General features: G+C 48.8%; 1 protein-coding gene across 1 annotated transcript in view; it reads left to right on the top strand.

The window, feature by feature from the left end:
* FBH1 (F-box DNA helicase 1) overlaps nt 1–23,560 on the top strand; it is a 62,331-nt gene extending 38,771 nt beyond the window's left edge. The window contains exons 13-19 of the mRNA XM_060244462.1: nt 3,726–3,850; nt 5,149–5,209; nt 8,141–8,335; nt 12,771–12,896; nt 15,065–15,171; nt 21,802–21,933; nt 23,387–23,560. Coding sequence (XP_060100445.1) covers nt 3,726–3,850; nt 5,149–5,209; nt 8,141–8,335; nt 12,771–12,896; nt 15,065–15,171; nt 21,802–21,933; nt 23,387–23,560 — 920 coding nt within the window. The remainder of the gene's footprint in view (nt 1–3,725; nt 3,851–5,148; nt 5,210–8,140; nt 8,336–12,770; nt 12,897–15,064; nt 15,172–21,801; nt 21,934–23,386) is intronic.
* Nucleotides 23,561–24,879: the final 1,319 nt, after the last annotated feature.

The following is a 24,879-nucleotide window of genomic DNA, read 5'->3' as shown; positions in this document are numbered from 1 at the left end:
TGCTAGACCAAATCTAATAAGTTCACCCCCCCTTTCACTTTACTATATAGTTCAATCTCTCAATCTCTCAATTTCTTCTTAACAAAACCGGCACCCCTCTTGTTTAAGATGAGCTATAACAATTCAATAATCAATAATCCAATCCAATCATTAAATCACCATTCAAGATCCCCTTACACCAAAACAACCCCCCTAAATGGATTTACCCTTAAAAAAAAACAGTATTTCAGTTCATTATAATGTAGATCAGATATTCCAATTAATTTCTTATTGCTTAATAATTAGGAACTTCAATTATTCAATAAAAAATAAATAAAAAAATAAAAATAAATCAATTTAGTCCAATAGCAAATACAGTTTCTAAAATAATTATACAGTTGTGCTGTTATAAAAATTTAAAAAGTGGATAAGAGTTTTATTCACAGTCTTATCTTGCCTGCTTCTTGTCTGCCTCTTCTTCTTTCTTCTTTCTTCCCTCCCCCTAACCGCCAGAATTTTAAATCGCTGTCTGAAATGGTGATAGCAGTGCATGCAATTGTTTTAAACGGTTTTTATGTTTTGTGTTTTTATTGTTTGTTGTATCGGTCACGCTAATGGGCTTGTGCCGACCCTCGGTTTGTGAGCCGCCCTGAACCTGCCTTTGGTGGGGAGGGTGGGATATAAATTAAATAAATAAAATGAGGCCTGCATTTGGTAGTAATGGTCTGTCTAAGAAGCCAGGGGTGTCAAACTCAGTTGCTTTGAGGGCCAGATCTGACATAAATGAAACCTTGTCGCGCTGGGCCATCTGCGTCATAAAGAAGAAGACATTGGATTTATAGCCCACCCTCCAAGTCTCAGAGTCTCAGAGCAGGTCACAATCTCCTTTATCTTTCTCCCCCACAACAGACACCCTGTGAGGTGGGTGGGGCTGAGAGGACTCTCACAGCAGCTGCCCTTTCAAGGACAACCTCTGCCAGAGCTCTGGCTGACCCAAGGCCATTCCAGCAGCTGCAAGTGGAGGAGTGGGGAATCAAACCCGGTTCTCCGATAAGAGAGCTCTGGCTGACCCAAGGCCATTCCAGCAGCTGCAAGTGGAGGAGTGGGGAATCAAACCCGGTTCTTCCAGATAAGAGAGCTCTGGCTGACCCAAGGCCATTCCAGCAGCTGCAAGTGGAGGAGTGGGGAATCAAACCCGGTTCTCCCAAATAAGAGAGCTGTGGCTGACCAGAGGCCATTCCAGCAGCTGCGAGTGGAGGAGTGGGGAATCAAACCCGGTTCTCCCAGAAAAGAGAGCTCTGGCTGACCCAAGGCCATTCCAGCAGCTGCAAGTGGAGGAGTGGGGAATCAAACCGGTTCTCCCAGATGAGAGAGCTCTGGCTGACCCAAAGCCATTCCAGCAGGTGCAAGTGGAGGAGTGGGGAATCAAACCCGGTTCTCCCAGAAAAGAGAGCTGTGGCTGACCCAAGGCCATTCCAGCAGCTGCGAGTGGAGGAGTGGGGAATCAAACCCGGTTCTCCCAGATAAGAGAGCTCTGGCTGACCCAAGGCCATTCCAGCAGGTGCAAGTTGAGGAGTGGGGAATCTAACTCGGTTCTCCCAGATAAGAGTCCGCACACTTAACCACCACACCCACCTGTAATGCCAGGTAGCAGAGATATAACTTTATAAAGGACACAGACAAACACAGTTAAAACTTCTGGAGAGAAATGCTTTCATTTGACACAGAGTGTTGGACTGGAGGGGCCATTGGCCTGGTCCAACATGGCTTCTCTTCTGTTCTTATGTGAACAGAGTGTTGGACTGGATGGGCCATTGGCCTGATCCAACATGGCTTCCCTTATGTTCTTATGTGACACAGAGGGTTAGGCTGGATGAGCCATTGGCCTGATCCAACATGGCTTCCCTTATGTTCTTATGTGACACAGAGGGTTAGGCTGGATGAGCCATTGGCCTGATCCAACATGGCTTCTCTTATGTTCTTATGTGACACAGAGTGTTGGACTGCAGGAGCCATTGGCCTGATCCAACATGGCTTCTCTTATGTTCTTATGTGACACAGAGTGTTGGACTGGATGGGTCATTGGCCTGATCCAACAGGGCTTCTCTTATGTTCTTATGTGACACAGAGTGTTGGGCTGGATGGGCCATTGGCCTGATCCAACATGGCTTCTCTTATGTTCTTCTGTGACACAGAGTGTTGGACTGGATGGGCCATTGGCCTGATCCAACATGGCTTCTCTTATGTTCTTCTGTGACACAGAGTGTTGGACTGGATGGGCCATTGGCCTGATCCAACATGGCTTCTCTTATGTTCTTATGTGACACAGAGTGTTGGACTGGATGGGCCATTGGCCTGATCCAACATGGCTTCTCTTATGTTCTTATGTGACACAGAGTGTTGGACTGGATGGGCCATTGGCCTGATCCAGCATGGCTTCTCTTATGTTCTTATGTGACACAGAGTGTTGGGACTGGATGGGCCATTGGCCTGATCCAACATGGCTTCTCTTATGTTCTTATGTGACACAGAGTGTTGGACTGGATGGGCCATTGGCCTGATCCAGCATGGCTTCTCTTATGTTCTTATGTGACACAGAGTGTTGGACTGGATGGGCCATTGGCCTGATCCAACATGGCTTCTCTTATGTTCTTATGTGACACAGAGTGTTGGGCTGGATGGGCCACTGGCCTGATGCAACATGGCTTCTCTTATGTTCTTATGTGACACAGAGTGTTGGACTGGATGGGCCATTGGCCTGATCCAGCATGGCTTCTCTTATGTTCTTATGTGACACAGAGTGTTGGACTGGATGGGCCATTGACCTGATCCAGCATGGCTTCTCTTATGTGACACAGAGTGTTGGACTGGATGGGCCATTGGCCTGATCCAACATGGCTTCTCTTATGTTCTTATGTGACACAGAGTGTTGGACTGGATGGGCCACTGGCCTGATCCAACATGGCTCCTCTTATGTTCTTATGTGACACAGAGTGTTGGACTGGATGGGCCATTGGCCTGATCCAACATGGCTCCTCTTATGTTCTTATGTGACACAGAGTGTTGGACTGGATGGGCCACTGGCCTGATCCAACATGGCTCCTCTTATGTTCTTATGTGACACAGAGTGTTGGACTGGATGGGCCACTGGCCTGATCCAACATGGCTCCTCTTATGTTCTTATGTGACACAGAGTGTTGGACTGGATGGGCCACTGGCCTGATCCAACATGGCTCCTCTTATGTTCTTATGTGACACAGAGTGTTGGACTGGATGGGCCACTGGCCTGATCCAACATGGCTCCTCTTATGTTCTTATGTGACACAGAGTGTTGGACTGGATGGGCCACTGGCCTGATCCAACATGGCTCCTCTTATGTTCTTATGTGACACAGAGTGTTGGACTGGATGGGCCACTGGCCTGATCCAACATGGCTCCTCTTATGTTCTTATGTGACACAGAGTGTTGGACTGGATGGGGCAATTGGCCTGATCCAACATGGCTTCTCTTCTGTTCTTAAGGAAGCAGACAACAGCCAGTTGCTCGGGGGTCTGAGAGGAGCTTGATTCAACCCCTGGGCCGCATGTCTGACACCCATGCTTTTAAAACAAAAAATGCGTGAGCCGGAGGCTAGAAACTGGCGATCTAGCTCACTCAAACTCAGCTTGGAGGGAACACTGTTCGGGAGGGGTGTTTGTTTGCTCGCTTGCTCTGGATTCAGCTGGGCTTTGCAACCCTCCCGCCAGGTGACGTCACTGGGAGAGAGCCAAGAGGGACGGTGGCCATCCTGACCCGGAGCAATGTGGTGCTCTTTGATTCCATCGTGCATGTCACTCGAGGAAATCCACCAGCTAAAATACACCTGATTGGGGTAAGTGTGCCACGAGGGCGGGGCCACTGAAAAAAAGGAAGTCTTTTGGAGTTGAAAGGGCCAGAACGGATATTTCTGCGGCAGCCGGGATGACTTGAAAGCATCGTCGCCGTATTCGGTGTGCTGACAGAGGTTCTCTCTCTGGAGAGCTTTACGTTCCGTGGATCAAAATCTGCTGGTAATCCCTAGCCCGAAAGAAGTCCACTTAGAGCCGGTTTGGTGTAGTGGTGAAGTGCGCGGACTCTTACTTGGGAGAACCGGGTTTGATTCTTCACTTCTCCACTTGTACCTGCTGGAATGGCCTTGGGTCAGCCAGAGCTCTCTTATCTGGGAGAACCGGATTAGATTCCCCACTCCTCCCCTTGCAGCTGCTGGAATGGCCTTGGGTCAGCCAGAGCTCTCTATCTGGGAGAACTGGGTTTGACTCCCCACTCCTCCGCTTGCAGCTGCTGGAAGGGCCTTGGGTCAGCCATAGCTCTCTTATCTGGGAGAACCAGGTTTGATTCCCCACTCCTCCACTTGCAGCTGCTGGAAGGGCCTTGGGTCAGCCATAGCTCTCTTATCTGGGAGAACCGGGTTTGATTCCCCACTCCTCCACTTGCAGCTGCTGGAATGGCCTTGGGTCAGCCAGAGCTCTCTTATCTGGGAGAACCGGGTTTGATTCCCCACTCCTCCATTTGCAGCTGCTGGAAGAGCCTTGGGTCAGCCAGAGCTCTCTTATCTGGGAGAACCGGGTTTGATTCCCCACTCCTCCACTGCACCTGCTGGAATGGCCTTGGGTCAGCCAGAGCTCTCTTATCTGGGACAACCGGGTTTGATTCCCCACTCCTCCACTTGCAACTGCTGGAATGGCCTTGGGTCAGCCAGAGCTCTCTTATCTGGGAGAACCGGGGTTTGATTCCCCCCTCCTCCACTTGCAGCTGCTGGAATGGCCTTGGCTCAGCAGAGCTCTCTTATCTGGGAGAACCGGGTTTGATTCCCCACTCCTCCACTTGCAGCTGCTGGAAGAGCCTTGGGTCAGCCAGAGCTCTGGCAGAGGTTGACCTTGAAAGGGCAGCTGCTGTGAGAGCCCTCTCCAGCCCTACCCACCTCACTGGGTGTCTGTTGTTGGGGAGGAAGGGAAAGGAGACTGGGGCCTACTGTAAGGTTCAGGAGGATTGGCTACATCAGGGTGTGTGGTCTAATATGCCAAAGAGTTCCTGCTGCAGTAAAATCCCTGAATACATCTGTTATGTTGTCAATAACGTTTCTTTCTGTAACATTCAGGTGCGTTCTCTCTCTTTCTCTCTGTTCTTTAGGGTCTTCAGGCCTTTGGCCTTGACCAGATTCGGGATATTTGGCACCTTTACCATTCCGAACGTGAGTGTTGCCCAGACTTTATGTTCATTAGGCACAGTTGCAGCATCCCATTTTCTTCCTGGCATAAACTGGAGGTGGGGAGGGAGCAGCGCAGTTACATATATGTAATTGTCTCCAGGGTGATTGTAGAATAATGGATTGGTTGAGTGCGAAGGGACCAGTCATGTCCTCCAATTCAAACTTCTGTGCTGTGTCCAGTGTTCCCTCTACAGCAGGGGTATCAAACATGCGGCCCAGGGGCCGAATCAGGCCCTCGGAGGGCTCCTATCAAGCCCCTGAACAACTGGCTGCCATCTGCTTCCTTCTCCCTCTCTCTTGCTTCCTTTTGCCTCACAGCTTGCTTTCCAAAGCTTGCTCAATCGCACAGGAGCTACAGAGCAAAGCCTCTATTTTCTCCGTTGGCTGAGGCTCCTTCCTTGGGGAGGAAGGAGGGGAGGCAGAGCTTGCTTTGCCAGGCTCTCTCAATCGCACAGCAGAGCTACTGAGCCAAGCCTCTCTCCCTTCTCTTGGCCTGAGGGCCAAATCAGGCCCCCAAAGGGCTCCTATCAGGCACACGAGCAACTGGTTCTTCTCTGCTTCCTTCTCCCTCTCTCTTGCTTCTTTCTGCATCTCAGCTTGGTTTGCAAGGCTTGCTCAATCGCACAGGAGCTACAGGGCAAAGCCTCAGTTTTCTCCATTGGCTGAGATTCCTCCCCCTCCTGGTTCCCTGGGGAAGGAAGGAAAGAGCCAGAGCTTCCTTTGCCCAGTTTCCTGGTTCCCATGGGAGAGATACAAAGAAAGCACCTGTAAGACCAAAAAGTGTTGATGTTTTAAGCATGTTTTCAGGTTTTTTTAAAAAAAATCTTTAGTCATGTTTGTGTCCTTTAAAAAGTTTATATCTTTGTTACCTTATCGTAAATTGGTGCACAAACGGCCTGGCCCGATGTGACCCAGCCCGGCCCAATAAGGTTTCATTTATGTCACATTCAGCTCTCATAACAAATGAGTGGAGTCTAAGCTGAGTTAGTGTGAGACAGCTCAAAGTTTTTTAGCCTCCGGCTCACACAATTTTGCCTTAGCTTAGCCCCACCCCCCCGCCCTCCCTCCAGCTCCACACAGTTGGTTGCTGAGGGTGGAGACGCGCATAGCTTCCATTTTCAGGGGGCATCCTTGCATTCTCTGCATCGTCTAGCGTTCAGATCACGTGAAGTGACGGTGTTGATTTACTCTGCTCTGGTAAGACCTCACCGGGTGTATTGTGTTTCAGTTTCGGGCACCACGTTTTACGAAGGATATAGACAAGCTGGAACGGGTCCAGAGGAGGGCGACGAAGATGGTGAGGGGTCTGGAGACCAAGTCCTATGAGGAAAGGTTGAAGGAGCTGGGGATGTTTAGCCTGGAGAGGAGGCGGCTGAGAGGTGATAAGATCACCATCTTCAAGTCCTTAAAGGGCTGTCCTATAGAGGATGGAGTCTTGTGTTCAGTTTTGGGCACCACATTTTACGAAGGATATAGACAAGCTGGAACGGGTCCAGAGGAGGGCGACGAAGATGGTGAGGGGTCTGGAGACCAAGTCCTATGAGGAAAGGTTGAAGGAGCTGGGGATGTTTAGACTGGAGAGGAGGCGGCTGAGAGGTGATAGGATCACCATCTTCAAGTCCTTGAAGGGCTGTCATCTAGAGGATGAGGGGTCTGGAGACCAAGTCCTGTGAGGAAAGGTTGAAGGAACTGGGCATGTTTTAGCCTGGAGAGGAGACAGCTGAGAGGTGATAGGATCACCATCTTCAAGTCCTTGAAGGGCTGTCGTCTAGAGGGTGGTGCAGAATTGTTTTCTGTGGCCCCGGAAGGTAGGACCAGAACCAAGGGGTTGAAATTAAACCCAAAGAGTTTCCGTCTCAACATCAGGAAGAACTTCCTGACCATTAGAGCAGTTCCTCAGTGGAACAGGCTTCCTCGGGAGGTGGTGGGTTCTCCTTCCTTGGAGGTTTTTAAACAGAGGCTAGAGGGCCATCTGAAAGCAATGAGGATCCTGTGAATTTAGGGAGAGGTGTTTGTGAATTTCCTGCATTGTGCAGGGGATTGAGCTAGATGACCCTGGAGGTCCCTTCTAGCTCTGTTTCTGTGATTCATTATTGATGGCAAGGGATCCTGGTGGTTTTTGCCATCTTCTGGGCATGAACAGGGGTCTCTGGGGGGAGGTGTTTGTGAGTTTCCTGCATTGTGCAGGAGGTTGGACTAGATGACCCTGGAGGTCCCTTCTAGCTCCGTTTCTGTGATTCATTATTGATGGCAAGGGATCCTGGTGGTTTCTGCCATCTTCTGTTCATGGCCAAAACTGAAGTTCCAAAATGATCAGACTTGTCTTTCTTCAAAACTAAGTTTCATTTATTGATTACAACAATGTTACTCTCTACATGGATTCATTGAAACTGATAACAGATAGCCTGAGCCATTGGTATTTATGAATACACATCAAAGACTAGGGCTTTAAACTACTTCTCATAATAAACCAGAAGCGTCCCTGCAAGCAGCACTTTCACACGCCTTTCTTATCTTCCACCGGTGATGGATGCGCTCTCCCCCCTGGTGATGTCCTTGCTCTGCTAGGAAGGCGCCGGGGAGGCGAACTTGGCGCTCTGCACTTCAAAGGCCTCTGCTGGGCTTTGGAGTCTTGGCACCTCCGTTCCCACCCCTCCTTTTGCTCTTGCTGGGCATAGTATTAGTGGCACAATATTTTATTCAACAATGGTGTTAGTAAACATCAAGTAAGCATAATCATATAGCAGTAATAACTTCAACGAAGCATGGCCTGACATCTGGGGGGAGGTGCTTGTGAGTTTCCTGCAATGTGCAGGGGGTTGGACTAGATGATCCCGGGGGTCCCTTCCAACGCTACGATTCTCGACGACAGGCAGCGCCGTGGTCATTCGGTCCCAACTTGTGTGTTCTCAGTGGGCTTCAAGGTGAAGGACCCTTTCGTGAAGAGGTGGCGGGAGAAAGGTTTCCAGGCTTTAAAGGACTACGCGGTGAAGGCAGAAGATAAACAGATGGAGTTCAAGATCGCAGTTGTGGAGAAATATTGTCGCTACATCCCTTTGCTGCTGGAGAGGATATCTCAGTGCCACACACCCACTCCTGAAGTTGCAGGTAAAGGAGAAAGTGATTTTTACTTGAGGGATGGGAAGAAGCACCCTGTGGGACTCGTGTCCCGAGGAGTTAGCTGTGTTAGTCTGTCGCTCCAAAATAGCAGCGTCCTGTTAGCGCCCTTTAGACTAACGATCTTTATCGTAGCAGAAGCTTTTGGGAAACACAGCTCCCTTTGTCAGATGCAAAATAGTAAAGAGTCCAGTGGCGCCCTTAAGACTTAACAAATTTCATTGTAGCAGAAGCTTTTGAGAAACACAGCTCTCTTCGTCAGGTGCAGGATAGTAAAGAGTCCAGTGGCACCTTTAAGAACATAAGGACATAAGAGAAGCCATGTTGGATCAGGCCAGTGGCCCATCCAGTCCAACACTCTGCGTCACATAAGAGAAGCCCTGTTGGATCAGGCCATTGGCCCCCAGTCCAACACTCTGCGTCACATAAGAGAAGCCATGTTGGATCAGGCCAGTGGCCCATCCAGTCCAACACTCTGTGTCACAGAAGAACATAAGAGAAGCCCTGTTGGATCAGGCCAATGGCCCATCCAGTCCAACACTCTGCGTCACATAAGAGAAGCCCTGTTGGATCAGGCCATTGGCCCCTCCAGTCCAACACTCTGCGTCACATAAGAGAAGCCATGTTGGATCAGGCCAGTGGCCCATCCAGTCCAACACTCTGTGTCACAGAAGAACATAAGAGAAGCCCTGTTGGATCAGGCCAATGGCCCATCCAGTCCAACACTCTGCGTCACATAAGAGAAGCCCTGTTGGATCAGGCCATTGGCCCCTCCAGTCCAACACTCTGTGTCAAATAAGAGAAGCCCTGTTGGATCAGGCCAATGGCCCATCCACTCCAACACTCTGTGTCACATAAGAACATAAGAGAAGCCATGTTAGATCAGGCCAGTGGTCCATCCAGTCCAACACTCTGTGTCACATAAGAACATAAGAGAAGCCATGTTAGATCAGGCCAATGGCCCATCCAGTCCAACACTCTGTGTCACATAAGAACATAAGAGAAGCCATGTTGGATCAGGCCAATGGCCCATCCAGTCCAACACTCTGTGTCACATAAGAACATAAGAGAAGCCATGTTGGATCAGGCCAGTGGCCCATCCAGTCCAACACTCTGTGTCACATAAGAACATAAGAGAAACCATGTTGGATCAGGCCAATGGCCCATCCAGTCCAACACTCTGTGTCACATAAGAACATAAGAGAAGCCATGTTAGATCAGGCCAATAGCCCATCCAGTCCAACACTCTGTGTCATATAAGAACATAAGAGAAGCCATGTTGGATCAGGCCAATGGCCCATCCAGTCCAACACTCTGTGTCACATAAGAACAGAAGAGAAGCCATGTTGGATCAGGCCAGTGGCCCATCCAGTCCAACACTCTGTGTCACATAAGAACATAAGAGAAGCCATGTTGGATCAGGCCAATGGCCCATCCAGTCCAACACTCTGTGTCACACAGTGGCAAAAAATTTTATACATACACACACACTGTGGCTAATAGCCAGTGATGGACCTCTGCTCCATATTTTTATCTAAACCCCTCTTGAAGGTGGCTATGCTTGTGGCCACCACCACCTCTTGTGGCAGTGAATTCCACATGTTAATCACCCTTTGGGTGAAGAAGTACTTCATTTTATCCGTTTTAACCTGTCTGCTCAGCAATTTCATCGAATGCCCACGAGTTCTTGTATTGTGAGAAAGGGAGAAAAGTACTTCTTTCTCTACTTTCTCCATCCCATGCATTATCTTGTAAACCTCTATCATGTCACCCCCGCAGTCGACGTTTTCTCCAAACTAAAGAGTCCCAAGCGTTTCAACCTTTCTTCATAGGGAAAGTGTTCCAGCCCTTTAATCATTCTAGTTGCCCTTTTCTGGACTTTCTCCAATGCTATAATATCCTTTTTGAGGTGCGGCGATCAGAACTGCACACAGTCCACAAAAGGACAACTAGAATGATTACAGGGCTGGAACACCTTCCCATGAAGAAAGGTTGAAACGCTTGGGGCTCTTTAGCTTGGAAAAACGTCGACTGAGGGGTGACATGATAGAGGTTTACAAAATAATGCATGGGATGGAGAAAGTAGAGAAAGAAGTACTTTTCTCCCTTTCTCACAATACAAGAACTCGTGGGGCATTCGATGAAATTGCTGAGCAGACAGGTTAAAACGGATAAAAGGAAGTACTTCTTCACCCAAAGGGTGATTAACATGTGGAATTCACTGCCACGGGAGGTGGTGGCGGCCACAAGCATGGCCACCTTCAAGAGGGGTTTATATATATATAATATATATATATATATATATTATATATATATATATATATATATATATATATATATATATATATATATATATATATATATATATATAAAAATATATATATATAAATATAAATATATATATATATATATATATATATATATATATATTTGGCCGCTGTGTGACACAGAATGTTGGACTGGATGGGCCATTGGCCTGATCTAACATGGCTTCTCTTATGTTGTTATGTTCTTAACTGAGTTAGATTCCCCAGTTTGGTGTAGTGGTTAAGTGCACAGACTCTTATCTGGGAGAACAGGGTTTGGTTCCCCAGTTTGGTGTAGTGGTTAAGTGCACGGACTCTTACTTGGGAGAACGGGGTTCGATTCCCCAGTTTGGTGTAGTGGTTAAGTGTGCGGACTCTTATCTGGGAGAACGGGGTTTGATTCCCCAGTTTGGTGTAGTGGTTAAGTGTGTGGACTCTTATCTGGGAAGAACGGGGTTCGATTCCCCAGTTTGGTGTAGTGGTTAAGTGTGCAGACTCTTATCTGGGAGAACAGGGTTCGATTCCCCAGTTTGGTGTAGTGGTTAAGTGTGTGGACTCTTATCTGGGAGAACAATGTTTGATTCCCCAGTTTGGTGTAGTGGTTAAGTGTGCAGACTCTTATCTGGGAGAAGCGGGTTTGATTCCCCACTCCTCCACTTGCAGCTGCTGGAATGGCCTCGGGTCAGCCAGAGCTCTCTTATCTGCGAGAACCGGGTTTGATTCCCCTCTCCTCCACTTGCAGCTGCTGGAATGGCCTTGGGTCAGCCATAGCTCTCTTATCTGGGAGAACCGGGTTTGATTCCCCTCTTCTCCACTTGCACCTGCTGGAATGGCCTTGGGTCAGCCAGAGCTCTCTTATCTGGGAGAACCGGGTTTGATTCCCCTCTCCTCCACTTGCAGCTGCTGGAATGGCCTCGGGTCAGCCAGAGCTCTCTTACTTGGGAGAACTGGGTTTGATTCCCCACTCCTCCACTTGCAGCTGCTGGAATGGCCTCGGGTCAGCCAGAGCTCTCTTACTTGGGGGAACCGGGTTTGATTCCCCACTCCTCCACTTGCAGCTGCTGGAATCGCCTTGGGTCAGCCAGAGCTCTCTTACCTGGGAGAACCGGGTTTGATTCCCCCCTCCTCCACTTGCAGCTGCTGGAATGGCCTTGGGTCAGCCATAGCTCTCTTATCTGGGAGAACCGGGTTTGATTCCCCCCTCCTCCACTTGCAGCTGCTGGAATGGCCTTGGGTTAGCCATAGCTCTCTTATCTGGGAGAACCGGGTTTGATTCCCCCCTCCTCCACTTGCAGCTGCTGGAATGGCCTTGGGTTAGCCAGAGCTCTCTTATCTGGGAGAACTGGGTTTGATTCCTCACTCCTCCACTTGCAGCTGCTGGAATGGCCTTGGGTCAGCCATAGCTCTCTTACCTGGGAGAACCGGGTTTGATTCCCCACTCCTCCACTTGCAGCTGCTGGAATGGCCTTGGGTCAGCCATAGCTCTCTTATCTGGGAGAACCGGGTTTGATTCCCCCCTCCTCCACTTGCAGCTGCTGGAATGGCCTTGGGTTAGCCAGAGCTCTCTTATCTGGGAGAACTGGGTTTGATTCCCCACTCCTCCACTTGCAGCTGCTGGAATGGCCTTGGGTCAGCCATAGCTCTCTTATCTGGGAGAACAGGGTGTGATTCCGCACTCCTCCACTTGCACCTGCTGGAATGGCCTTGGGCCAGCCAGAGCTCTCTTATCTGGGAGAACAGGGTGTGATTCCGCACTCCTCCACTTGCACCTGCTGAGATGGCCTCGGGTCAGCCAGAGCTCTGGCAGAGGTTGTCCTTGAAAGGGCAGCTTCTGTAAAAAGCTCTCCCAGCCCCGCCCACCTTACAGGGTGTCTGTTGTGAGAAGAGAAGATATAAGAGATTGTAAGTCGCTCTGAGTCTCTGATTCAGAGAGAAGGGCAGGGTATAAATCTGCAATTCTTCTTCTTTTCCCAATTCTGGGACCTTCTGCGCACCAGTGGCAACTGTGGCAGTGTCATTCGTAATCAGTAATCATACAGCAGTTGCTTCAGTACATGCGCAGCCGCTTGCAAACTTCAGCATTCTTCGCGTGGACTTCATGCTTTTGGTTTACGTTCCAGATTTCGTCCTGGGGACCGTCCATAAGGCCAAAGGGCTCGAATTTGACACCGTCCAAGTAGCCGATGACTTTGCGGCCGTCCCTTTAGAGCGGCACAACCTTGGGAGGATTCCAGGCTTCCACGTCGGTAAGTCAGCCTTTCTTCAGGGTATCCCCTCCCCTGGTCTGTGGAATCCTTGAAGGCACCATAGCCAAACGGCCGGTCCTTCTAAGAACAGAAGAACAGAAGAGAAGCCATGTTGGATCAGGCCAATGGCCCATCCAGTCCAACACTCTGTGTCACATAAGAACAGAAGAGAAGCCATGTTGGATCAGGCCAATGGCCCATCCAGTCCAACACTGTCACATAAGAACATAAGAGAAGCCATGTTGGATCAGGCCAATGGCCCATCCAGTCCAACACTCTGTGTCACATAAGAACATAAGAGAAGCCATGTTGGATCAGGCCAATGGCCCATCCAGTCCAACACTGTCACATAACAACATAAGAGAAGCCATGTTGGATCAGGCCAATGGCCCATCCAGTCCAACACTCTGTGTCACATAAGAACATAAGAGAAGCCATGTTGGATCAGGCCAATGGCCCATCCAGTCCAACCCTCTGTGTCACATAAGAGAAGCCATGATGGATCAGGCCAATGGCCCATCCAGTCCAGCCCTCTGTGTCACATAAGAATATAAGACAAGCCATGTTGGATCAGGCCAATGGTCCATCCAGTCCAACCCTCTGTGTCACATAAGAACGTAAGAGAAGCCATGTTGGATCAGGCCAGTGGCCCCTCCAGTCCAACACTTTGTGTCACATAAGAACATAAGAGAAGCCATGTTGGATAAGGCAGTGGCCCATCCAGTCCAACACCCTGTGTCACACAGTGGCCAAAACCCTTGCCATCAGGAGGAGCACTGGTGGGGCGAGAACTCCAGAAGCCCTCCCACTGCTGCCCCTCCTAAGCACCAAGAATACAGAGCATCACTTGCCCACGTATGATACGGGGATCCTTTAGTTTTACAATTCCTCCAGCAATCTAGTCTTGAGACCTTGGAGAATAGGCTCATTGCAACAGGGTTTAAATACCAAAGTGAATACATTGTAAAAAATTGGAGTTGCATACCAGTGCTTTTAGTCTCTATGGAAGGGGAGTTCCAGATCATTTCCCATGGGAAATGGGGCCCATCTTGATCTATCTGCACTGAATTTTCATCCGTGTTCTTTACTCCCCTTCCTCACGAATGATCTGTGGAGTAAATAACTTTGCAACCAGCCCTTCATAGAATCATAGAGTTGCAAGGGATCTCCAGGGTCATCTAGTCCAACCCCCCTGCACAATGCAGGAGACTCACGAACACCTCTCCCTAAATTCACAGGATCTCCATTGCTGTCAGATGGCCATCTAGCCTCTGTTGAAAAACCTCCAAGGAAGGAGAGCCCACCACCTCCCGAGGAATCATAGAATCATAAAGCTGGATGGTACCTCTGGGGTCATCTAGTCCAACCGTCTGCACAATGCAGGAAACTCACAAACACCTCCCCCTAAATTCACAGGATTGCCATCTAGCCTCTGCTTAAAAAACCTCCAAGGAAGGAGAGCCCACCACCTCCCGAGGAATTATAGAATCATAAAGCTGGACGGGACCTCTGGGGTCATCTAGTCCAACCCTCTGCACAATGCAGGAAACTCACAAACACCTCCCCCTAAATTCACAGGATCTTCATTGCTGTCAGATGGCCATCTAGCCTCTGTTTCAAAGCCTGTTCCACCGAGAAACCGCTCTAACAGTCAGGAAGTTCTTCCTAATGTTAGCCAGAAACGCTCTTGATTTAAGTTCAACCCAGTGGTTCTCGTCCTACCTTCTGACGCCACGGAAAACAATCCCACACCATCCTCTACATGACAGCCCTTCAAGGACTTGAAGATGGTGATCCTACCACCTCTCAGCCGCCTCCTCTCCGTGCTAAACATCCCCAGCTCCTTCAGCCTTTCCTCATAGGACTTGGTCTCCAGACCCCTCACCATCTTCGTCGCCCTCCTCTGGACCCGTTCCAGCTTGTCTCTATCCTTCTTAAAATGTGGTGCCCAAAAACTGAACACAAGACTCCAGGTGAGGTCTTACCGGAGCAGAGTAAAGCGATACCATCGCATCACGTGATCTGGAAGTGATGATATTGCTTGGCTCTGTCTGGTAAGACCTCCCCTGGAGTAGCGTTCAGTATACAGGGTTGTTGTTTTTCTAATGCCGTATTTCGTTATCTGATCTGCCTGCCTGTCCACCTGTCTGTCTTGAATCTCCCTGCAGACAGAATCCCGGCCGATGAATGGAATTTGCTCTACGTCGCGGTGACTCGGGCCAAGAGGCGTCTCATCATGCCGCAGGTTCTGTGCCATCTCTTGACCTTGGCTGGGGTGAGTGAAAACCCTCCCCCCCACCCCGCCACTCTGCAATTTGGGAACGTCTTTTGTGCACGTCACCAACCTGATTTTGGAGAAGCTGATAAAATACTCGGCAGAGTATTTCCTGAATGCATCAGATTGTTACGCTGCACAGGGACGGTGGCTCAGTGGCCGAGCCTCTGCTTGGTAAGCAAAAGGCCCCAGGTTCGATCCCCGACATCTCCGACTAAAAAGGGTCCAGGCAAGTAGGCGTGAAAAACCTCAGCTTGAGACCCTGGAGAGCCATGAAGCGGGCTATAGCTCAGTGGTAGAGCCTCCGCTTGGTAAGCAGAAGGTCCCAGGTTCAATCCCCGGCATCTCCAGCTAAAAGGGGTCCAGGCAAGTAGGCGTGAAAAACCTCCGCTGGAGACTCTGGAGAGCCACTGACAGTCAGGGGAGGGATGGTGGCTCAGTGGTAGAGCCTCTGCTTGGTAAACAGAAGGTCCCAGGTTCAATCCCTGGCATCTCCAACTAAAAGGGTCCAGGCAAGTAGGCGTGAAAAACCTCAGCTTGAGACCTTGGAGAGCTGCTGCCAGTCTGAGTAGACAATACTGACTTTGATGGACCCAGGGGGGTCTGATTCAGTAGAAGGCAGCTTCATGTGTTCATATATGTTCATTTGAACCTAGTTTTAAGGGAGGGACAGTGGCTCAGTGTAGAGCCTCTGCTTGGTAAGCAGGAGGTCCCAGGTTCAATCCCCGGCATCTCCAACTAAAAAGGGTCCAGGCAAGTAGGCGTGAAAAACCTCAGCTTGGGACCGTGGAGAGCCGCTGCCAGTCTGAGTGGACAATACTGACTTTGATGGACCGAGGGTCTGATCCAGTAGATGGCAGCTTCATATGTTTATATGCTATTCTAAAGAGAGTGAAGGTTTACAGCAAGAGCAGACGGTCTGGAGTGAAGGGAAGGAACAATGAAAATGTTTTTATATGTGCAAAACTATTTCAATGCTAAATCTTGCTTTTGGAAGAGAGAGAGAGAGAGAGAGAGAGCGGTGCTTATTTTTAAAATAAGCAAGAAAGGAAACTGTTCTCTTGTACAGTCCAAACAACTGGTGGGACACAGGCCCAAAGTGGCAATTTAAGTGTGCCACGGTTCCCTCATACACACCCCAAACTAAATAGAGGCTCACATGTGAAACAGTTGGAATTTCCATCATTCACAGAGAATGGAGGATAAATTTATCTACATGGTGGATAGTTCTATTAACATCTACTGGCTGTGGAGACTAAAGGGAACCTCCGTGTTCAGGAGCAGTAAACCTCTAAAACTCAGTGCAAGGAGAACGACATCAAGGGAATGTCCTCAGCCTCACTGTCCTATTTTTGGCTAACCAGAGAAATTGCGTGAGACAGGTTGCTGGACTAGACAGACCACTGGTCTGAGCCAGGACGGCTCTTTTTTATGTAAATCAATTTTTATTATTTTTGCAATATATTGAAAAATATACTTCTATCAAAACCCAAAAATAATCAGCCAATACATTACAAATCCCCCCCCCCTCACCTCTAATTCATGACCTCCGCCGGTATTTAAAATATATAAAAAACAATCTAAAGGTAAAATTCACAATTATAGAATCTTCTCTAAAAATTGCCATTACCTTAACTCAAAAATGATTATTATACTTTATCCTCTACTTAATTCTTATTCATCTAACTTGCATATTAAATCAAATATCAATAATCACAGTTCTTCTCTTCCCCTTGAAAGTTCAGTTAATGTTATCAAAAACCACTAAATGTCTCTTCACTTCCCATTGTTTCTCCACATAGTTTTGAAACTTCTCCCAGTCTTCTTTGAATTTCTCCTGATTACAGTCTTTTAAGATTCTAGTAAGTTTGTCCATTTCACTCCAGTTTAGTACTTTTAAGACCCAGTCCCATTTTTCTGGTATTTTGTCTTGCTTCCACATTTGTGCATACAATGTTCTCGCAGCTGAAAGCAAATACCACAGCAATGTCCTGTCTCGCTTCGGAAAGCTTTCCATTTGTAATCCCACCAGAAAGACATCCGGTGCTCTCTTAGTATTATATCCCAAGATTTTCGAAATCTCTTGTTGAATCATAAGCCAAAATTGTTTCGCCTTTTCGCAAGTCCACCACATACGGTAGAAAGAACCTTCGTGTTTTTTACATTTCCAACGCCTATCTGAAGCTTGGTTGTTCATTTTTGCTAATGTTTTAGGTGTCGTATACCACCTATACAGCATTTTCAAACAGTTCTTTTTTATGTTATAGCATGTCGATATTTTCATAGAGTTCTTCCATAGGTGTTCCCTCGTCTCCATTTGTATTTCCTTGTTAAAATTTATTGCCCATTTAATCATTTGAGGTTTCACCACCTCCTCTTCTGTAGACCATTTCAGTAACAGCTTATAAATCCTTGAAATCAGTTTTTCATTCTCACCCAACAGCATTTTTTCCATTTCTGTTTGTTCATGCCTTATACCTGTATTCCTAATATCATCCACTACCAAGCTTTTAATTTGTTGCATTTGAAACCAATTAAACTTACCCTGCAACTCTTCGGCCGGTTTCAATTCTACTTTGCCTCCATGAATCTTTAGCAGTTGTTTGTATGATACATATTTTTCTTCCTGTGGATTAGAAGACAACTTTATAACTTCTGTTGGCACAATCCAAAGTGGTTTTCTCTCATCACCATATTTAATATATTTTTTCCAGGTATTCAACAAATTCCTCCTTATATAATGGTGTGAGAAAAGTCCATCCATCTTCTCCTTCCCATAATACATATAGTCATGCCAACCAAAAATATTTCCATGGCCTTCTAATGCCAATAATTTTCTATTAAGCAAAGTTATCCAGTCCTTAATCCATACCAAACAAACCGCATCATGGTATAACCTTAAATCAGGTCGTTGGAAGCCACCTCATTCTTTTGCATCCGTCAGAATTTTCATTTTAATTCTTGGTTTTTTTGCCCGCCCATACAAATTCTGAAATCTTTCTTTGCCAAAGATTAAATTGTTTCTTATGGTTTGAAAAAAACCCCATAATTCTTGGTAGAACATTCATTTTAATTGCGGATATCCTCCCCAGCGTGGATAGATTCAATTTATTCCACTCTAACATATCCTCTTCAATTTTATGCCAAAGCTTTTTGTAATTGTTCTTGTATAAATCAATGTTCCTCATCGCAATCTCCACACCTAAATATTTTACTTTTGAGGTAACTTCGCATCCAGTAACATTTTGTAACTCTTTCTGTTTGCTTAATGACAGGTTCTTTCTTAGGATTTTCGATTTTTCTTTGTTTATAGAAAAACCCGCCAGTTCTCCATACATATTGTCTCTTATTTGCCTTCTTATTGCCAGCACGGCTCTTATGAGGTTCTTATGAAGGTCTCGGCTTCTCTGCCCTGTTGTTGGCCCACCAGAGGAACTGGTTGGCCCCTGTGTGAGACAGGAGTCTGGACTAGATGGACCTTCAGTGGTCTGATCCAGCAGGGCTCTTCTGATGTTCTTATGAAGGCCTTGGCCTCTATGCCCTGTTGTTGGCACTCCAGAGGAACTGGCTGGCCACTGTGTGAGACAGGAGGCTGGACTAGATGGACCCTCCCTGGTCTGATCCAGCAGGGCTCTTCTGAGGTTCTTATGAAGACCTCAGCCTCTCTGCCCTGTTGTTGGCCCTCCAGAGGAACTGGCTGGCCACCATGTGAGACAGGAGGCTGGACTAGATGGACCCTCACTGGTCTGATCCAGCAGGGCTCTTCTGATGTTCTTATGAAGGCCTCGGCCTCTGTGCCCTGTTGTTGGCCCTCCAGAGGAACTGGTTGGCCACTGTGTGAGGAATGACGCTGGACTAGATGGACCCTCACTGGTCTGATCCAACAGGGCTCTTCTCAGGTTCTTATGAAGGCTTCAGCCTCTGTGCTCTGTCGCCGACCCTCTAGAGGAACTGTTTGGCTGCTGTGCGAGACAGGATGCTGGAGTAGATGGCCCATTGGACTGATCCAGCAGGGCTCTTCTTTCTTTTGGAGACCTCAGCCTCCCTGCTGTGTTGCTGGCTGTCCATAGGAACTGGTTGTCCCCTGTGTGAGACAGGATGCTGGACTGGATGGACCCGCACTCCAGCACTCTTCTAACAGTGCCCCCCCCCCATCCTGAAAGGAGCTTTTGCTCAGAAACCACGGTCTCCTGCAAGGGTGGCCAGACTGCGGCTCGGGAGCCATATGTGGCTCTCAAAGCCCCCACCGCCCCATTGGCTGACTTGGAAACGGCATTTATCTCTTTAAATAACTTATTCAAACTGAGCCAACTGGCGGCTTGGAGAATGAAGAATATATTGGATTTATTTCCCCCTTCCACTCCAAATCTCAGAGTCTCAGAGCGGCTACAATCTCCTTTCCCTTCCTCCCCCACAACAGACACCCTGTGAGGTAGATGAAGATATTGGATTTATATCCCGCCCTCCGCTCCGAAGAGCCTCAGAGCGGCTCACAATCTCCTTTCCCTTCCTCCCCCACAACAGACACCCTGTGAGGTAGATGAAGATATTGGATTTATATCCTGCCCTCCACTCCGAAGAGTCTCAGAGGGGCTCACAATCTCCTTTACCTTTCCCCCCACAACAGACACCCTGTGAGGTAGATGAAGATATTGGATTTAAATCCCGCCCTCCACTTCGAAGAGTCTCAGAGCGGCTCACAATCTCCTTTACCTTCCTCCCCCACAACAGACACCCTGTGAGGTAGATGAAGATATTGGATTTATATCCCGCCCTCCACTCCAAAGAGTCTCAGAGCAGCTCACAATCTCCTTTCCCTTCCTCCCCCACAACAGACACCCTGTGAGGTAGATGAAGATATTGGATTTATATCCCGCCCTCCACTCCAAAGAGTCTCAGAGCAGCTCACAATCTCCTTTCCCTTCCTCCCCCACAACAGACACCCTGTGAGGTAGATGAAGATATTGGATTTATATCCCGCCCTCCACTCCAAAGAGTCTCAGAGCGGCTCACAATCTCCTTTACCTTCCTCCCCCACAACAGACACCCTGTGAGGTAGATGAAGATATTGGATTTATATCCCGCCCTCCACTCCGAAGAGTCTCAGAGCGGCTCACAATCTCCTTTACCTTCCTCCCCCACAACAGACACCCTGTGAGGTGGGTGAGGCTGAGAGACCTCCCACGGAAGCTACCCTTTCAAGGACAACTCTTGAACAAAGCAGGAGTGAAGTGGCACTTTTAAGACCAATCAAGTTTTATTCAGCTCCTAAGCGTTCCTGTGCTCTCTAAGCACACTTCATCAGACGAGGGGATCAGGTATTGTGGGCCACTATGCCTGATTCTCCATCTGATGAAGTGTGTTTAGAGAGCACACGAAAACTTAGGTTCTGAATAAAACTTGGTTGGTTTTAAAGGTGCCACTTGACTCCTGCTTTGTTCAACTGCTTCAGACCAGCACGGCTGCCCGCTTGGATGTATCTACAAGGACAACTCTTGCGAGAGCCATGGTTAACCAGCAGCTGCAAGTGGAGGAGTGGGAATCAAACCCAGTTCTCCCAGATAAGAGAGCTCTGGCTGACCCAAGGCCATTCCAGTAGCTGCAAGTGGAGGAGTGGGGAATCAAACCCGGTTCTCCCAGATAAGAGAGCTCTGGCTGACCCAAGGCCGTTCCAGCAGCTGCAAGTGGAGGAGTGGGGAATCAAACCCGGTTCTCCCAGATAAGAGAGCTGTGGCTGACCCAAGGCCATTCCAGTGGCTGCAAGTGGAGGAGTGGGGAATCAAACCCAGTTCTCCCAGATAAGAGAGCTCTGGCTGACCCAAGGCCGTTCCAGCAGCTGCAAGTGGAGGAGTGGGGAATCAAGCCCGGTTCTCCCAGATAAGAGAGCTCTGGCTGACCCAAGGCCATTCCAGCAGCTGCAAGTGGAGGAGTGGGGAATCAAGCCCGGTTCTCCCAGATAAGAGAGCTCTGGCTGACCCAAGGCCATTCCAGCAGGGGCAAGTGGAGGAGTGGGGAATCAAACCTGGTTCCCACAGATAAGAGAGCTCTGGCTGACCCAAGGCCATTCCAGCAGGTGTAAGTGGAGGAGTGGGGAATCAAACCCAGTTCTCCCAGATAAGAGAGCCCTGGCTGACCCAAGGCCATTCCAGCAGCTGCAAGTGGAGGAGTGGGAATCAAGCCCGGTTCTCCCAGATAAGAGAGCTTTGGCTGACCTATGGCCATTCCAGCAGGTGCAAGTGGAGGAGTGGGGACTCAAACCCGGTTCTCTCAGATAAGAGTCCACACACTTAACCACTACACCAAACTAGCTCTCATATGCACCCAAAGTTGCTTTTTCCCACCTTTCCTTCCCTCCTCCTTCCCCCATCTATTTTCCTTCCTTCCTTCCTTCCTTCCTTCCTTCCTTCCTTCCTTCCTTCCTTCCTTCCTTCCTTCCTTCCTTCCTTCCTTCCTTCCTTCCTTCCTTCCTTCCTTCTCCCTCCCTCCCTCCCTCCCCCAAACATCCGACATTCATGTCTTGTGGCTCTCAAACATCTGATGTGTGGCTCTTATGCTAAGCAAGTCTGGCCACCTCTGGTTTCGTGTGTCTCCTCCTCTTCCCCCCCGTTAATGTCTCATCTTCTTTTCCAGGAGTATTTCTTAAGGCCAGAGCTGACCAGCGAGGTCTGCAAGGAGCAGCCAGTTCAGTGCTCTGTCGTGGGGTGCCTCAATCCTATTCCTCCCAACTCTTTCCTGACCATGAAGAAGAGGCCGTTTTCTTACGTACGTGTCCTGTTTGCTCAGCTGTGCGTTTGAGAGGTCGTTGCTGACGGAGCAGCGCTTTCCATCCTCCCTTCCCGTCTCCTCTCCCTGTTTGCTGGCTGTTGTATCATAAGTTCCCCAGCCCTCCTCCTTCTGCAAGACATGAATGTCCGATGTTTGAGAGCTGCGAGACAGGAAGGAAGGAAAGCTGGAATGAAAGCAAATAGATGGGCAGGGGGTGAGGTGGAAAGAAAGCAACTTTAAATGCGTTCTCCAAGCCATTTAAATGTGTTCTCCAATCCACCAGCTGGCTTGACTTGGGGAAGTGATGTAAATAGACAAATACAGCACCATAAAATGTTCTAATTGTAATTAAGAACATAAGAGAAGCCATGTTGGATCAGGCCAATGGCCGATCCAGTCCAACACTCTGTGTCTCATAAAAACAGAAGAGGAGCCATGTTGGATCAGGCCAATGGCCCCTCCAGTCCAACACTCTGTGTCACATAAGAACATAAAAGAAGCCATGTTGGATCAGGCCAATGGCCCCTCCATTCCAACACTCTGTGTCACATAAGAACATAAGAGAAGCCATGTTGGATCAGGCCAATGGCCCCTCCATTCCAACACTCTGTGTCACATAAGAACATAAGAGAACCCGTGTTGGATCAGGCCAGTGGCCCATCCAGTCCAACACTCTGTGTCACATGAGAACATAAGAGAAGCCATGTTGGATCAGGCCAGTGGCCCATCCAGTCCAACACTCTGTGTCACATAAGAACAGAAGAGAAGCCATGTTGGATCAGGCCAATGGCCCCTCCATTCCAACACTCTGTGTCACATAAGAACAGAAGAGAAGCCATGTTGGATCAGGCCAATGGCCCCTCCATTCCAACACTCTGTGTCACATAAGAACAGAAGAGAAGCCATGTTGGATCAGGCCAGTGGCCCATCCAGTCCAACACTCTGTGTCACATGAGAACATAAGAGAAGCCATGTTGGATCAGGCCAGTGGCCCATCCAGTCCAACACTCTGTGTCACATGAGAACATAAGAGAAGCCATGTTGGATCAGGCCAGTGGCCCATCCAGTCCAACACTCTGTGTCACATGAGAACATAAGAGAAGCCATGTTGGATCAGGCCAATGGCCCCTCCAGTCCAACACTCTGTGTCACATAAGAACAGAAGAGAAGCCATGTTGGATCAGGCCAGTGGCCCATCCAGTCCAACACTGTGTCACACAGTGGCCAAAAAAATTATATACACACACACACACACACACAGTGTGGCTAATAGCCACTGATGGACCTATCGAGAGCCACACTATATGTGTGAATGAGCCACATGTGCCTCCCGAGCCACTGATTGGTCCCCTCCGATCTAGGCTTTGGCAACCCTAATTTGGGCAAACGTGTTCCTGAGCGGTAAGGAAGCATCAGGGGTCATTGTCTCTCTGAACTTCTTCCCCAACAGAGCAACAGCACCCATGGTCCCGAGGGCTACCTCTGCCACAGCTGCGTGCAACGGCGTCTCGGCCCACTGACGTGGCTGATGGTTTCTCCGGAAGTGATGGAGACGCTGAAACCCGCGGAAGAGGTTGTCGCTCTTCCGGAAGGCTACCATGACCTCCTGTTGGAACTGGATTGAATTTGGAGACACTTCGCTGGGGTCCCTGTTGTCGGAGGAGACGGGGACGAAAAGGTGCCAATAAGGGTGATTCTTTCGGCGCGGCACCGACGTTGGAGCGCTCGCCTTCGGAGCACTTTGCGAGCGCTGTCCGAGCGCTGAGCGTCCGAACAAAAGAGCATCCCAAGCAGAGCAGAATGTAGTTGTGTTTTCAACATGGGAGGCAGCAAACCCGTTTGCGGGTCCAGAACATCTCTTTTGGCCTCTCTCCACGCCCAGAAGTCGTCGCTGGAGATGCCGCGGCCTTCCATTTGTACCAGACTATATTAGAAAGCTCTGCCTTTTATAACACGGTGGGAGCTTGCCAGGGAAAAGTAAGGGTTAGCGCAAACAACAGCTGAGGTGGCGCTCGGCTCCGGTTTGTGGGGATCGGGGCAGCGTGCGTGTGTGTGTGTGCAATTCATAGAGAAAAGGGTCGGCAGTTCTTGCTGAAGAAGACCTCTTCTGGTAACTTTTAATACCAATTGCTTTTTCTCAGGAGTGGAATGCTAGCAGGCGCTCCTTTGCCTATTAGGCCACACCCCCTTGATGTAGCCAATCCTCCAAGAGGTTACAAAAAAAGAGTCTTGTAAGCTCTCAGAGGATTGGCTACATCAGGTGGTGTGGCCTAAATATGCAAAGGAGCTCCTGCTAAAACCCACCCCCCTGCTTTTTCTAGTTATTTCTCTGGAAGCTGTCATATGCCTTTTCAGTAAGTTTGAGGAGACAGGGAATGCCCATCCAACCTTCTGACAGGTTTTTTTTTTTTTTGCGGGGGGGGGAGGAAGAGGAACAGAATCTTTTGAATAAAACCTTCCTCACATCCGTCTCCTTCTGTTAAAATACATGGTAGCAACAGGGATGGGCACAAACCGATTTACAAAGAGGGTCCAATTTGTGGTTCTCGAACCGCCGTTCGTGCCGTCGCTTCTCCCGCGAACCACCCATGAACCGAATCAATTTTCAGGGAGGTTCATACAGTTTGTGGGAGCGGTTTGTCGGCCAGACGCACTGATGCTGATGAATCAATTGTCGAGGCAACGGGGGGATAGATTTCTGCAGCCTTGGAAACACCAATCTTAGCCCTCCAAAGCTTGGCAGGGGAAAGGGTGGCCACTCCCAGAATCCATCTGTACAACACTGTGGCAGGCAGGTCATTGCCTCTCAGGCCAGAGGGGGAGTGTGGCGGTCCACCTCCCACCCCAAGATCCTGTCACCGGGGGGGAGGCAGGCACTGTCACTAACCTTCTGGTTAATAATGTGCTGTCATTAACCTTCTGGTTTTTAATTCCGGGCTTTGA

The sequence above is a fragment of the Heteronotia binoei genome, chromosome 8 (assembly GCF_032191835.1).
Source record: "Heteronotia binoei isolate CCM8104 ecotype False Entrance Well chromosome 8, APGP_CSIRO_Hbin_v1, whole genome shotgun sequence".
NCBI lineage: Eukaryota > Metazoa > Chordata > Lepidosauria > Squamata > Gekkonidae > Heteronotia > Heteronotia binoei.
The sequence above is the reverse complement of the archived record's forward strand: the minus strand, read 5'-3'. Positions and strand labels throughout refer to the sequence as shown.